The 11,715-nt window shown below is 44.2% G+C and overlaps 2 protein-coding genes across 2 annotated transcripts; both read right to left on the bottom strand.

Moving 5' to 3' along the window:
• Positions 1–3,932: 3,932 nt before the first annotated feature.
• LOC148402964 (C-type lectin mannose-binding isoform-like) lies at positions 3,933–5,228 on the bottom strand. Its single transcript, XM_088369695.1, has 7 exons — positions 5,144–5,228; positions 4,966–5,022; positions 4,864–4,888; positions 4,702–4,787; positions 4,492–4,626; positions 4,276–4,405; positions 3,933–4,184 (listed from the first exon to the last, which is right to left on the bottom strand). Exons 2-7 carry the CDS (start codon positions 5,020–5,022, stop codon positions 4,117–4,119), a joined length of 501 nt encoding a protein of 166 aa, XP_088225821.1. The 5' UTR covers positions 5,144–5,228; the 3' UTR covers positions 3,933–4,116.
• A 2,541-nt stretch (positions 5,229–7,769) lies between these two features.
• LOC148402965 (galactose-specific lectin nattectin-like) lies at positions 7,770–9,288 on the bottom strand. The gene is made up of 6 exons (XM_088369694.1): positions 9,167–9,288; positions 9,035–9,088; positions 8,771–8,948; positions 8,532–8,666; positions 8,203–8,314; positions 7,770–8,038 (listed from the first exon to the last, which is right to left on the bottom strand). Exons 1-6 carry the CDS (start codon positions 9,271–9,273, stop codon positions 7,965–7,967), a joined length of 660 nt encoding a protein of 219 aa, XP_088225820.1. The 5' UTR covers positions 9,274–9,288; the 3' UTR covers positions 7,770–7,964.
• Between the last annotated feature and the right edge of the window lie 2,427 nt (positions 9,289–11,715).

The following is an 11,715-nucleotide window of genomic DNA, read 5'->3' on the forward strand; positions in this document are numbered from 1 at the left end:
TTCTGTGCTATTGATTGAAGCACTTCCGATTTTTCGATGGTTTCTGGGTAGTTTTGTGTTGCTGAGCTGAGTTTAAAAATGACACCTGTCATTTTCAATTGTGTCTAATTTTGAGACATCTTTTTTTTTGTGTGAAAACTAATTCCTTGAGGATGTGCACCTTCATCATTGCTAAAAGTAGCACTTGTGCTTTGACATTTCCAGGCAAACAAGATCAGCAACAAGAGCAGGAACAGGGAGCAACACAGGACCAATTGACAATGGTGGAGCTGGAGAGTTGCGTTTAAGTAGGCAAGTTGACAAGGAGCGCTGATTGGGCAGGGCAGGGCAGGGCAGGGCAGGGCAGGGCAGGGCAGGGCAGGGCAGGGCAGGGCAGGGCAGGGCTGTGGACAGCGGACGTGACTGAGGAAAGTAAAAGGCGCTGACCATGGTGCTGAAGGAGCGGACATGTGATATTGCGTTCAAGTAACACTTAAGAAAAGTAATACCAATTCGAGCTAGTTTGGAAAAAAAAAAACAATGCCATTTTCGGATTTTGTGACATCCAAATACCCCAAAATCATTGAAACGTTCTTTTAACCCTAGTATAAAACCCTAACCCTAGATTGAAACCCCAAACTCTAGTTTGAAAGCCTAGTTCGAATCCTTCACCCTAGTTTGAAAAGGCTAACCCTAGTTTGAAACTCTAGTTGAAACCTTGATCCTAATTTTAAACCTGAGTTTGAAACCTTAATCCTAGTTTGAAACCCTAATCCTAGTTTGAAACCCTAACCCTAGATTGAAAACCTAGTTTGAAACCCTAGTTTGAAATGATACACCGGGATATGACCATGATATTTCCCTAATAAAGTGGCCTGTTATTAGGTACACTTGAAAATGGCGGTGTACCTAATGGAGTGTCTGTGTGATTCCCTCGTTAAGTGCACCTGCGTGAAAAGTTTTAGCTCCTTTTACCTTCTGCAGAAGCTAAAACTTTTCACGCAGGTGCGCTTAACGAGAGAAGCACACGGACACTCCATTAGGTACACAGTGATATGACCATAATATTTCCCTAATAAAGTGGCCTATTAGGTACACTTGAAAATGGCGGTGTACCTAATGGAGTGTCCAAGAAAGTGTAGTGAACGATTCGGTGAACGATTCTTTTGAACAAATATTTCGAGTGAACCGATGCTAAAGATTCAGTTCACTTAACTGAAATGCACATTACGAGTACAAAACAGTGCAGACGAGTATGGGCTCCCAGGTCGAAATAGCTGACTGGTTAGTGGCACAGGCTCTTGCTCGGCAATAATTTGGTTCGATCCCAGGTGTGAGAATTTAGCTATATGTGCTTTTATTGTGCAATTAACCCTTTTATTCTTTTTTTTTTTTCCTTGTGTAGTGTACCTATTGAAGTGTCCATGAGGTGTACCTACACATGTCATATAAAGCAGTTAACCAAATGTCTGATTTTTATGTATTAATTGGCGAACATAAAAACAAGGAATAAAACACCAGACAAATTTTAACATGAATGTTTATTAAAAATAATAATAATAATAATATTAAAAGTAAATTTCAAACCAATAATCCAATGTGAAATTGCAGTAGATATATTGGATAACAATATTTAGGCGTATATATCCATACACGTTATTTAAAAACTACTATACGTGTTATAAAATCAAGATCACCCAAAGAGAAGCATAATCTCCCCGTTGTTGCATAACGGCGCAAAGTTCAAAGTCAAAGTCAGCTTTATTGTCAATTTCTCCACATGCCAAAGACACACAAAGAAACCGAAATTTCGTTCCCCCTTATCCCACGGTGACAAGACGTGGCTCACAACAGACAAACACGTAAACAAGTATAACAAAAGCGTGCTGAATAAATAATGAATAAATAACACAACAAATAAATAAATAAATAAATAAGAGGAGCAAAAAAAAAAAACGTTAGCCGTTAGCTTGGAGAAAACGCGCATAAAAGAAGTGGTGGTTCAGTGAGTGGTTCTTTCTTTCCTTGGCAAATGGTAAATCGACATTCTGGCTTACAAAGTTCACGCCAGGAGGGAGACGCAACGCATTCAGTGACTGATCCGTTGATGCACGAGGAGGCAGTTCACCCATTAACTCGTTCGCGAACGTGAAAGTCAGGATTCGTTCCCGGGAAGTGACGTCATTTTCTTCTTCGTTTTGATTTACGGCGAGGTGGCACCAGCTTCAATGCGCATTACCGGCACCTACTGGTTGAAGTCATATGAACTGAAAAAAGAACGAAGTGATTCGTTCACTCGCGTTCACTGGAAAAAAAAACCTTAATTTCGATCTCTTTGTGTGTCTTGACGTGAAGAAATTGACAATAAAGCAGACTTTGACTTTGGGGGTGTCAAAGTCGTTTTTTGGGGGGAGGGCCATTATGACTGTCAACCCAAATCAATGTATGAGCACCTCATATTATATACAGTACAAGCTACAAAACAAACTGACAAATAACTCCTTTTCAAATGAGATGAGTAAAAACTGGTCAAATATTTTTTAAAAAAAAGATATTAAATGTGAAGACAATTTGCAATTCTAGCAATGACACACAAATTTGATGCCCAATTTGTCTTCGCGGGCCACATCAAATGATGTGGTGGGCCGTATCTGGCCCCCGGCCGGGCCTTGAGTTTGACAGCTATGAAGTTTGAAACTCTCCTTCCTGAATACCAAGCATGACATCTGATAGGAAGTAAGCTCAGGTCCATCCCTCCAGTGTCAGGTGGCAACAGTCGAATAAGGGGAGTAGCGGCGGCACTTGTTTATGTTCCCATCACACCGTGTTATTAGGTACACACACTATCTCTCTCCTGTTTTGGGCTGCGACATGCTGTAAATCTCAAATATGTGCTTTAATAAGGTTGAGAAACACTGCATAAGAGGCTCAATGATAATGACCTGTAATTAGCGCCTGGAAACCGGTTGAAGGGATCCTATAGAAGCCTCGAGCAGAACTAAACTAAGGGAGTGGCTGACAGTCTCCGCTGAGCTCAACCACTGCTGCAGGTGCTCTAGGATGGTACCAGTCAATCAACTAATGAAGAATACCAAAGAACTTCCTTGTGTGAGTAAAGGAGCAACGCCATGGCTCATTTTCAACTTTTGAATTCTCTGGATGCCAAGGACGCTGGAAACTCAAAAGTATCGCTCCGCGTCACCTCGTTATCAAGGATCACAACTTCAGAATCAATATTGATCCATTTGCTCTTCTGGGCAAATATGAACTCGATCTGGTTGACCATATTTATTTCCTGTAGCCAGTAGGTGGAGCCATTACTACGATGAAAAATAAGTTCGTACATGTCTGATTATGATCAAATGCGTAAAAACGTGGAGAGGGGATCATCTGGGTCAAGTTGGAGCACTTTTAATTGCCACACAAATTCATCAAAATTTGCAGCATCGGCCTTTGCCGAAAAGTCGCAAATTTCAACGTAGAGCCCGAGCAATGTCTCGAGGCTCGGTGCAGTATACTATATCAAAGTGGAAGAATTCGGGTTCCTGGTTGCCACTAGGTAGCGCTCTAAGAGAATATCATCACCGATTTCTTCAGGTTGCGACTAGTTACATCAAAAGAATTTTTAACACGTGCAGTGGAGTTGTTAAGTATTTCCTCTCGTGCGGTCAAAGAAATATGGAATGCAAAATTTGAGGTCCCGTCCCCACTCTATAGTATTTTTAAAAATGAAAATGAAAGTTCCCGATTGCTGTCCCACATCTCAAGCTGGTGCAACCCAAGTTTGAAGTGAATCGGATGAATCTCGGGTGGAAAAGTATGGCCTCTGCAAATGTGCAAAAATGGGCCAAAATTGGACATTCCAAAATTCGTAGCTCGCTTCCAGTTCATTTCAGGCTATGGCTGCAATGGACCGGGATTGTAAACAACAAATACAAAAATACACACGTTGATGCCGAGACAGATTCCTTCATTTATTAGAGAGGGAGAGAGAAGCTTTCAAAGGGAAAGGAGCAGACATAATGCAGTACATCCAGAAACAGAAAGCCACCGCTGATGTCCTGGAGTGTCTCAGAAGAGACATCAAGATCATAGAAAAGACGCTGTTGGAGAATACATGATGTCGACTGCTGGGACTTAATGCACACCGGTGACGCAAACATATGGAACTGTTGAAGTGCAGTCCACGTCATTCCAGAAAAGAGCTGCAAAACAACACGGGAAAGAGATTTAGACATCCGCCGCGTATAGTCTTCCTTCGCCTCGATAGACATGAAAAGAGCAGTAAAAACGTACTGTCTGTTCCGGTATTTGTCACCACGCAGTCTTCATCGGCACTGTTAGGGGCGTCGCCACCTTCAAACGCCCTAAAACCCGTAGGCGGTAGGGGGGAAGGTGAACCATCAGTCCACACAAAGGTTGCCTCCTGGAAGACCAAGTTGCATACGAATAAGTCACGCGTGGCAATCACGACGGCTTTGATTTCCATGATTGTGTGAGCTGATGCTTTACAATCGCTTGGTCATTGAATCCAATCCAGGCAGTCTGAGATGCTCCAAGATCCTTGTCGACCAGTGCAAGAATCACCGCATGTTCAACTGAGCTTAAGATGGACGCCAGATTGCCTCCGATAGCTTGGCAGGCTAGCTAAACGAACAAAGATACAAATCGGGTTAGAGCTTTACCGCGACGTAAACGTTTTCAGACCACGACTGTATTTACTTCTGCATCGTCGAAAGTTCGATCCTCGTTCACGATACGGAAACAGCGGTCGTTCAGCCGAACCCAGTGCTTCGGACAGCAAGGTACTAAAAAACAGGTGAATTGACATCAACCGCGCAAGTGCAAACAGGTGACAAAGCTACAAAGTCACCCGGTACCAACCTTTAACAAAACCTCCACTCGACCACTGTCGAAGACAAAAACATTGGTCACTCTTAGAACGATGGAGATGTGTGACAAATGCCAAAAACCCTTTTCACTTACCACGCCAGTCAACAGTGCACTGATCCCACACAGGAGAAGCAAGGAGCGAAGAGCCATCTGCGCCAGGACGGGGAAAAAGAAACAACGTCACATTATACACTTCATTGACCTCACGTCATTGCTTTGGCTTTGCACGTTGATGCTAAAGTCGCAGGGTTAGGCTTTCGCGTCGTGTTACCTTTGCGGTCGTGATGAACGCTTGATGCTGAAGATGTGTGCAAGACGACGACGACCAGCGTTCCTTTTATATGCGGGATGGAAACAGCTCAGGAATGTTGAAGGTGTCGCTTGTGTCACGTGACGCATCCGACGGGTTCCAGTCCGCCTCGAGGAAACAATGGCAATGACAAAAAGAGCCACCAAACTCAAATTTAACAGCGACTTTGTTAACAGCGACTTTGTCATCGCATGTCCACGGACGTCATATTGTGTCGAGCACATGCTTGCTGAGGCTTAACCTGCAGCACAAAGTCCAAAGCTCTCCTGTAGAATCATCATTTGGACTTTTGTTCAAATTTGGAATTTGAACAACATTTGCCATCAAGCCTATTTTGGGCTCTTCTATTTTTGAGTGGCAGGCAGGGTCAGGGTTCAGATTAGAATGTTACTTTGACTCCAAAAGTCAGGAACGCCAGAATGAGACGAGGCGTCGGAGAGGCAGGGCAGTGTTCTTGCGCACGAGCAAATACTTTTGGACTTCTCGCTTAATTAGCTGCGTTTGACGCCTACACTCACTCCCGTGTCGCACCCCGAATGCAATTTGGTGTGCTCTGAAGCAAAGGATGAGTCAGCCAAGTGTCGTGTGATGCTGTGCCACGTTGGCAACATGAACTGGTTAGGCTGGGACCACGTTGGCTGAAGGAAAAAAAACAACCTGCGCCTCCGCACACCCACGAGAGTTTGACAAAATTCCTGGCTGCCATCGGAAGTTGCACATCAGTCGAAGGTTAAGCGGCGGCGGCGGCGGCGGCTGCGGCGGCAGCTTGACCGCGTCTTCAGATGTCAACATTTCACTCCCTCTGTAATGAATTCCTTGAATAAGGCGTCGTACGCGATACGTGCCAACTGTCTCAAACACACATAACAGGAGGGAGTGCCAACTGTAGACAAAACGCACCTTGAAATGTAATAAGCTTCACTTTGGAGTCACACCCCAACCTAAATTCATCTGCGGTGACGTCAATGCTGATTGGTCGCTTGGTATGCTACTCGTCCTGCCTAATTGTCTTAACCAGCGTTTAAAATGTTCAGGGTAATTAAAGACGCCTGTCGTTTGGGGCGTCGCCTCACCCGTGTTGTGACAGCGGCTCGTTAAAGGCCTAATTGGCCTTTTTTTAAATTTTGGGTGTTCCTGACTAGCCTCGCTAATGACTTTGTGTTTTATTTAACTTGTCTAATGAGTTACGTCAAATCACGTTAATGGGAGCGTGTGTACGTGTGTATATGGGCCAATTGTAGAAGACTTTTGTTTATTCACCCGCATTCCGAACAAATCTGGTTATTTTAAAGGTGGGGGATTGAGTGTCAATGATTGACTAGAGAGACATCTTATTTTCATATTTCTGACTTTTTGTTTGGTGATGTGACGTAATACGTGTTGGGAGTTGGGATGGACGGGTCCAAACAGCATTTCAAGGACAATTATAAACATGGCGTCGTCATGAAACAATTTTTAGTTACGTAGGCTCATTAGGAAACCGTCACACCTTTACGCATGCAAAAAAGAAAAAAATGTTTGACCGCTCAGAACACGTACCTGGCACGAAGATACGTAAATAACCGATTGGAGAATCCGTGGCCCGTCGTGAGGGTGTGCTGAAGCAAACGAAACATTTGACGTTGGATGAATCGTATGCTCGTCAAAGAGGATTCTTGGGCAACAGGGATCAAATCCGTACATTCCTCATCTTTCCAACTATTTTCTACGCAACGTGTCCTGTTACTTGGCTGTCGAAAGTCTCAACCATTTCAATTAAAAAGAGTGCGAGCCACGCTTACACTTGCGTTAACATGAGGCGTTTGGTCATTGTTCGTTTTGGATGTAAATGTAAGAAATCAGTATCGCTAAAGTAGAGCGTAGGACTGGATGAGGTCTTCTTGAAAAGTACTTCTTCCCTCCGAACATGTGAACCGTGTTGAACTCTAACGTCTTGAGATGGTTTCTCCAGTTTTTATTTTTCTCTCGCAGTGTTTTCAATCATTTGATAGATGCGTATCAACCAATCAATAACAAAAAGTTGTTCTCTGCGATGATGATCCCTTCTCCAAGCCACTGCTGCCCCGGTAAGGCTTTCACATAGGAGCGCCAATTGTTACAATGGCTTTCTCAAGACATTAACTGCGTGTGGCTATTAGCGCTGAACTCCAAAATGTTTATTAATGAGGCTGATTTGCATAAAGGGGGGCAATTTCTCCGTCAACGACATGTACGCTATTGTATCTCCGCAAACAGCTTTCCCTTGTGTGTGTGTGTGTGTGTGTGTGTGTGTGTGTGTGTGTGTGTGTGTGTGTGTGTGTGCGTGCGCGCGTGTGTGTGTGTGTGTGTGCGCGTGTGTGTGGTACCAGGTAGCGACTGGTGGTTATATACCACTGCGGTAGAGGGCCTTGGAGTTTTCTGCCTAGCAACACCCCTGCTTGGTCCAATAAGTCGCTTTAAAAAAAAAAATGGTGTCTGGTTTGGCCATACCAGCGTTTGGTTTCATTCGATGCGTGTGCGTCACTTTACGTCAACAAATGAGATGTTAAGAAGTGGGTGACCATGAGGAAAAAACAAACACACTCATCAAGTAAAGCAACAAACAAAGTGCGTTGACAGATTCCTTCATTTATTTCAGATACCCTTTCACCTTCCAAATTTGATTGCCATCAAGAGAAATTGAATTGCTGAGTAGATCACAGATAGATACAAAGATACCGCTGGAAATCTGCTATTGTATCAGAAGATTCTCAAAATATTGCAAAAGACATTTTTCGAGAACGATGTACGGTAGCTGAGCGGATTAGTGACGGTGTGCCTCTTTGATGCAAACAAAGTAATTCAAATCCGTGCAGGCGTCGTCGTTCCAAAGTTCATCTGTGGAGGGAGTGAAAGAGAGAAAGAACATTAGCAAGGTGGGATTCCCTGTCAATAGCTACCAGCTGTATTTTCGACAGACGTTCATCACTTTCCGATCACGTTGCGCGAAAAAAACATTTGACACCGCTTAAATAGCCCAGAGTAAAAGAAAACATTCTTACTGTCGTCACTGATCTCAACACAGTCTTCGAGGTCGTCAAAGTTGTCGGGCTGAGTCGGGCCGTATGATGTAAAGTCCAAAGGTGAGCCGTCAGTCCACAGGAACTTTCCCTCCTGGAATAAAGTCAGACATAAAGACCGCAAGAGCAATAAGACATCTGTTAAAAGTCAAAGGAGATGGCGAGCTGGCAGTGTGGCCAAGGAAAAAAAAAAAAAAAAAAAAGACCAATCGAGTTGATGACGAAAGACAACACGAGTCCCTTTCCGGCCGGCTACGAATCAAAGAAGCGCTACTGTTGCATGAGCCCTTTTGCCTTTGTCAATGAATCACCTGAATGGCATCGCTGAGTCCAATCCATGTGTCTCGAATGGGATTGAACTCTTCCCGAATCAGCTCGAGGACCAATGCGTTCTCTTTGGCGTCGAGGACGGAGGCCAGGTTCCCGCCTTTGAGTATGCACACATGCTGACGGGAACACACACACGCACACACAAAAAGAACAATTGTGAGTCGGCTTTGTATTTTCAAAAGCCATTTCATGGATGGTGAGAACACGAGCTGATGATTACCTCAGCATCAACAAAAGTTCTCAGCTGTGGTACAAACATGAAACAGGAATCATCCAACTGAGTCCAGCCCTTTGGACAATAAGTCACTGTAATACAAACGGTTGATTTCAATTTCAAAAACGTCCGAAAAAGAAACATCAAGAGTTGAGAGCGGTAACAAACCTTCTGGGAGAGCCAACTGGAAAGAGGAAAAGACATGGTTAAAAAGCGACTGGGATCCGGTCGACGTGCCGTCGAGATATTTCGGAAAGATTTTGCACTTACGACTCCTGCCAGAAGGCCGCAGAGAAGGAACACCGAGCGAAGTGCAAATCCCATCTGTCCAATGACAGAAAAACATTTCAGTGGCTCTTCATCTGAGTTTCATAGAATGGCTGTAAAGCTGTGTCATGTTACCTCTGCAGATCTGATGCTTGATGCTGAGTGGAAGTGAAGAGAAGGAAGAGGAGCAATGCTTTTATAGGGTGGCTCGACGCAACTCTGGAATGCGCCGCTCGCATCATTGTCAGGTGACACGTTGGACCAGTTTCTGTCCCAACTCAATTTATAAAGACAATGTTTCCAAAGTGCTAGCTCGACTGACTTCGAGAGGCATTTAATGGGGCAATTTCCCGCTCGAGACAAAAGGCCCCTTTTTGCGTGTCCTTTTTGTTGTTGTTGTTGTTGTTTTTTTGAAAAATTCATTTATGTCAACCTGCAACTTTTTGGGGCGGGCGCTTGACAGAGTCCGATCGCCCTCTCTTTAAACGCCTCTCACAGCAAACATTGGCTTCTCTCATATTCATATTAGATTAGAGAAGGTCAAGGCATATGTTACATTCCATTTGATTCAGTCAACGTCCTTCAAATAATAGTGAATGTGCAACACTTTGCAGTCACAGGGGTGGGGGGGTGGGGTGGGGTGGGGTGGGGTGGGGCTGGATTGGTGTCACAGCGCAGCACACAAGGAAATGTACCGGCTTAATTAGTTAAATGACTTCCTTGGAATCAGGAGAATGATAAGTGACTACCCCACAAAACAAAACAAAAAAACCAAAAATTCTGGAGGACAAGTCTTGTCAGTTTGCAGTTACAGCACAGGTACATTTTGAAGGTGACAACTTGCATTGTCACCACAAGAAAGACTGAGCTCAGACCTTCAACTCTTGAAGCCCTCCTCCCATTTTCCGGTCGACGCTGCCGTGCAATTTCTGATATCATTAGCATGTCTACGTTTGTCTGCTTCTGCTTGCATTGCATTCCCATAAAAATATGTTTATTCTCATATAAAATAAATAAACAAATAAATCAATAAAATGGCCCGCAGGAAAGCCTGTCAAAATGTTGACGTCATCTCACGAGATCACAAAGAATAATGAGGACTTCAAAGTCCACCGAGGCCTCGCCACCTTCCTTCAAACAAACATCTTTTCCCTCCAAAGGAGGTTTTGGGTGCCGCAGGTGAGGTGAAGTCCAATTAAGTGGTGCGTGTGGCTGAATCACGGCAACACCAACGCTAGCTCGCCTTGCTGTGAACGCAACAACGCGCCCTTCAAGTTGAATGACGCAAACACGGCAGTGACTCGAAAACTTCATAATTGTCGCCACACCCGTGCTAAATGAATTTCAGCGAACATCTGTGAAATGCTGCAGCGCTTCAACCTCCGCCAGATACATACGTCAATGCTGCGCCGTTGTTTGGTATGCCACTTGTCCTGTTTAACTACGGCAATCAAAGTTGGCTCCAGGTGGAACCTGTTACATCTCAAATGAGCCCTGCCTTTGCTGCTTCAAATATGGCGGCGGCGGCGGCGGCGGCGGCGGCTTGCATTTTGAAACTCAGAGTTGCCACAATTACGGAAGTATGTAAAGCCTGAGTTGGGCGTAGGGCTATTTTTCTGCCCATTTCAAGTCTGGCTTATCTCATACCATTGCGTTTACATCCACACACAGAGCACGTGATAGAGCCTTCATGAGAAGATGAAATGAAAGCAACAGGTGCTGCTTTTGGCTCATGCTTAAGGAAATGTTCATTAAAGAGGAGTTGCCTTTTGATTTATTTGTTCTCCTTCCATCCATCCATCCATCCATCCATCCATCCATCCATCCATCCATCCATCCATCCATCCATCCATCCATCCATCCATCCATGCATCCATCCATCCATCCATCGCCATCCATCCATCCATCAGCATCCATCCATCCATTCACCCAACTCAATGTATGAACATCTCATATTAGATACACAACAAACTGATGACTAACTTGTTTTGAAATCAGAGACTAGTCAAATGTTCAAAAAGATGAATGGTAATGACAAACATCTCTATTTTTCAAACAACATTTCCAATTGTAGTAGTGATACAAAGTCCATTCACACTTTGTCTTCCAGGGGCCAAATAGAATGACAAATTTGGTCCGCGGGCCAGAGTTTGACACGGCTGCTTTAAAAGCTTCAATTCACCATTATTGTCCAATTTGACAAAAAGCTGTACGACTGTAAGCGTGGCGTAGAAATGAGGCAAGTGTTATGTTTGTCTTTCCTAAATATGAAACGGAATGGATGTTGCCTGCTTGGGAGCTCAGCAGCCCATATTTCCCATCGGATACCTCAAGCATGGAACCTGTTCAACCCGTTCACCGGGAATAAACAAAGGTTTCAAAGCTTGAGATGTAATTGTCTTTGCCCGTGTAGGTAATTGCTTCTTTGTCTCCGCCCACACAGCACAACAGGTTCAAGTTGTTGCCATTGTCGTCGTCAAGTGTCGCTGAAAAATTTGCATCAATTGAACATAGAGCAAAACTGGACTGCCAATCGTCTAATCGGTAAAGAAGTGAGTTGGACTGGCGCCACGTTGTCATTTAATGAGTCACCGATCGATTAAGGAATTCTGGGAATGTGACAGTCGTCATAAACGACTGCCACATCCTTCTCTTTGGTTTGGCCTTAGATTGATATTGGATGG

Source organism: Syngnathus floridae, chromosome 2 (assembly GCF_059516105.1).
Source record: "Syngnathus floridae isolate MCC-2025c chromosome 2, RoL_Sflo_1.0, whole genome shotgun sequence".
Lineage (NCBI taxonomy): Eukaryota > Metazoa > Chordata > Actinopteri > Syngnathiformes > Syngnathidae > Syngnathus > Syngnathus floridae.

What these genes read in the sequence shown, in the direction of transcription:
- LOC148402964 (XM_088369695.1), bottom strand. Translation starts at nt 5,022, where the DNA reads ATGGCTCTTCGCTCCTTGCTTCTCCTGTGTGGGATCAGTGCACTGTTG. An exon ending in GATTCAATGACCAAGCGATT is followed by an intron (nt 4,406 to 4,491) that starts GTAAAGCATCAG and finishes TTGGTCTTCCAG; the next exon opens with GAGGCAACCTTTGTGTGGAC. An exon ending in GACAAATACCGGAACAGACA is followed by an intron (nt 4,185 to 4,275) that starts GTACGTTTTTAC and finishes GTTGTTTTGCAG; the next exon opens with CTCTTTTCTGGAATGACGTG.
- LOC148402965 (XM_088369694.1), bottom strand. Translation starts at nt 9,273, where the DNA reads ATGATGCGAGCGGCGCATTCCAGAGTTGCGTCGAGCCACCCTATAAAA. An exon ending in CAAGCATCAGATCTGCAGAG is followed by an intron (nt 9,089 to 9,166) that starts GTAACATGACAC and finishes GTCATTGGACAG; the next exon opens with ATGGGATTTGCACTTCGCTC. An exon ending in GACTCAGCGATGCCATTCAG is followed by an intron (nt 8,315 to 8,531) that starts GTGATTCATTGA and finishes ACTTTATTCCAG; the next exon opens with GAGGGAAAGTTCCTGTGGAC.